General features: G+C 33.9%; 1 protein-coding gene across 1 annotated transcript; it reads right to left on the bottom strand.

Moving 5' to 3' along the window:
* Positions 1-635: 635 nt before the first annotated feature.
* Positions 636-1970, bottom strand: LOC139870421 (putative clathrin assembly protein At1g03050). The gene has a single exon (XM_071858232.1). It carries the CDS (start codon positions 1968-1970, stop codon positions 636-638), a length of 1335 nt encoding a protein of 444 aa, XP_071714333.1.
* Positions 1971-2786: the final 816 nt, after the last annotated feature.

Below are 2786 nucleotides of genomic sequence, written 5' to 3'. Positions count from 1 at the left end.
AGCCCCAACAATTCGGCCAGAATTAGCATCAAGAGAGAAAGAGAAGTTTTCCAACATATCCTTGAAAGAAATGAGTCAAAACCTTGGTTTAATGGTTAAGCATGCATATGTGAAGTTGTGTTATCTTAAAAGTAACAAAATGAGCATGTGAAGCTCCCCTTGGAGACACCAAAACCGTCCCCCATGGGACTTATATAAAACAATTGGATTTTTTTTATAAAACTTGTTAATAAATCATGCATTTGTTAAGTTACTTTTATTTTATAAACCATTTTATAAAATATAACACAATTTAATTATTTAAAACCTATAAATAATTAAATCTTCATCATATAAATTATCCAAGTAATTTATCTCAAGTGATAATAATTTAGAAAACCGATTTTCTAAATTTCAAGTGTCGCGTATTTATTTAACGAACCAATCGATAAGATAAACACATATAAGGTGTCGGTAAGCTTGTTATTGGGTATGACCCGACTTGGATCATAACATGTTAGCCACATTAATTTAATATGTCTCTCGGGCATACGAAATACTTTCAAATGGTACATCCTCCAACAAATCATGAAATAATGTTTTAGACAATAATCTTGATTACACATAACAATTTTTTTATAGGTATCTTGTATGATCTAATCTAGCAAATTAAGACTATTGTACCCATAATTCGACTGGAGAAATGGGTTGATCACACATGGATTATACACTTGAATCTGCAAATCATTCGATTCATTTTTCGATTCGGGCTCAAAATAGAAGTAATTATTGGATACCATGAGTGGTGCAAGAATCAGTGAAGCTTCTAACAAAACCTCCCAACTCATAACATCATCTTGCTTTTTATCACTTGTGTTTGTCTCAAATGAGATCAATGCCTTTTCTGTTATCTTTTCATCTTCATCGAATCGAACCCAATCGTTGAATCTCACAATTTGTGCATCATCTTCTATCGAACTTAACGCAGATTCAACCGTGGATGCAATTGGAGAACCATTTGAAGATGAAGAATCTGATAATTCCCACATACCACTAAGAAAATTCTCTAGTGCTTGAATTTGTATTTCGGGGATTCGATCAACAACAGGGTATTCGTAGGTCCCACATAGTCCGACCGATTTACACCAATCGTAGAATTCAATAAGCCTATCAGCTTGAATTGCAGCTTTCTTGTATAACACGAAAGCTATCATACAACTTCTGTATGGCAGTTGAATGAGATGATCCAGCACGGAACCTATTTCGCTATTGAAATTAGTATAGCAAAAGAAACTATCACGAACAATGTATTTTAGCGTCGAATGTACAAGAAAGCTTCTTGCTGCTTGTCCGTTTGGTTTACATTCGATTACTCGATCAATTAGGCTTTGAAATTGTTGTAAGATCTCTAATTTGTCAATTAATCTTTTCATTTTGTCGGGATACGTTTGAAACATCATTTCTTCTTGATCATCATATTCGTGTTTTTCTATTAGATCTTCGTTAATTTGTTCACTATCGAGCGTGAGACAATATAAGGCTTCATCAAGAAGATTAGCATATGACAAAATGAATTGTGTGTAATCATGTGAATTACACGAGGATGTGTCGCGAAAAGGGCAAGGATTTAGCGATAAAAGCCCGTTGGAACGGGCCCATAGAAGTTCGGTTCTAAACGGGGTATCATAAGGCAACGATCGAAGCAAACGATGAAGAAGAATTAAGCATTTTAACGCAACCCTCCAACATTTCGAGTTGCTAAACCTTCGCGAGAAACTAGATGCAAACGTATGGTAAGATTCGGGGGAAACCGCGAAAATTTTTAAAAGTTGAAGAACATAACGATCTCGAAGAGGTATGTCTTCGGGAGATGTTGCTTTTACGAGTACTAAATCAACATTGCAAAACCCTCCAACCGTTGCGATTTTAGCATAACTAACAAATGTGTTTTCTTTAATTGTAGTGTACGCTCGTTGAAACCGCTTATGCATCTTACTTGTTGTGTGGTAATGGTTTCACGAAGCTAAAAAACATAAGATGGGGTTGAGTATTTATAAGGAGTTAGAGATGATTGTTGGCATCATACCGTTGTTTACGATGGCGGTTGTAATTGTTAAATAAAATTTTAAACGATGTTTACGATGATAAGTTCGGGATAATATAAATTTATATTGAAGTTAACGAGTGATTGGACTTGATGTGTCCAAATGTTTTGTGTAGCTGCATTTAAATGTAATCTAGTGAAATGAAAATGCGTATTGGGATCGGCAGGCAATTAAAAATAATAAACTTTAATATTAGTGCAGGGCTGCAGGCTTTAGGCTGTCTATGTTAAATTAACAGTTGAAGACAGTGATGGTGTAAAACATTCTAATAGTGTCGAATACGAGGACGATAAAATTCGGTTTGGTTTAGCGAAAACTTATCTGATCTTTTGGAGTAACATGTGAGTAATTGGTTGTTAAAATTGAGATGACTGTGTAGTGTTCATTGGTACTTGTTAAAATTTAGATGACTGTGTAGTGTTCATTGGTACGATTTACGATTTGTTCGATCTCTTTGATTTTTGAACTTCTGAAGTAAAACAAAAAACCGGAGCTAAAATCGAACTTAAAAAGCGAAACCAAGCCAAATTTAAATTCGATCTTCCATTTAATTTCGGTTAAAACCGAAAACAGATAAACTTAAATATTCATTAGTTACACCATCTACATCTACATAGGAAATTATTAAATAAGCATGATTATATGATACACACAATATAAATAAATATAATCATTAATGAGTATTACTTATCAATCAAATTC

This window comes from Rutidosis leptorrhynchoides, chromosome 10, assembly GCF_046630445.1.
Source record: "Rutidosis leptorrhynchoides isolate AG116_Rl617_1_P2 chromosome 10, CSIRO_AGI_Rlap_v1, whole genome shotgun sequence".
Lineage (NCBI taxonomy): Eukaryota > Viridiplantae > Streptophyta > Magnoliopsida > Asterales > Asteraceae > Rutidosis > Rutidosis leptorrhynchoides.
This window is presented reverse-complemented; position numbering and strand designations above follow the sequence as displayed.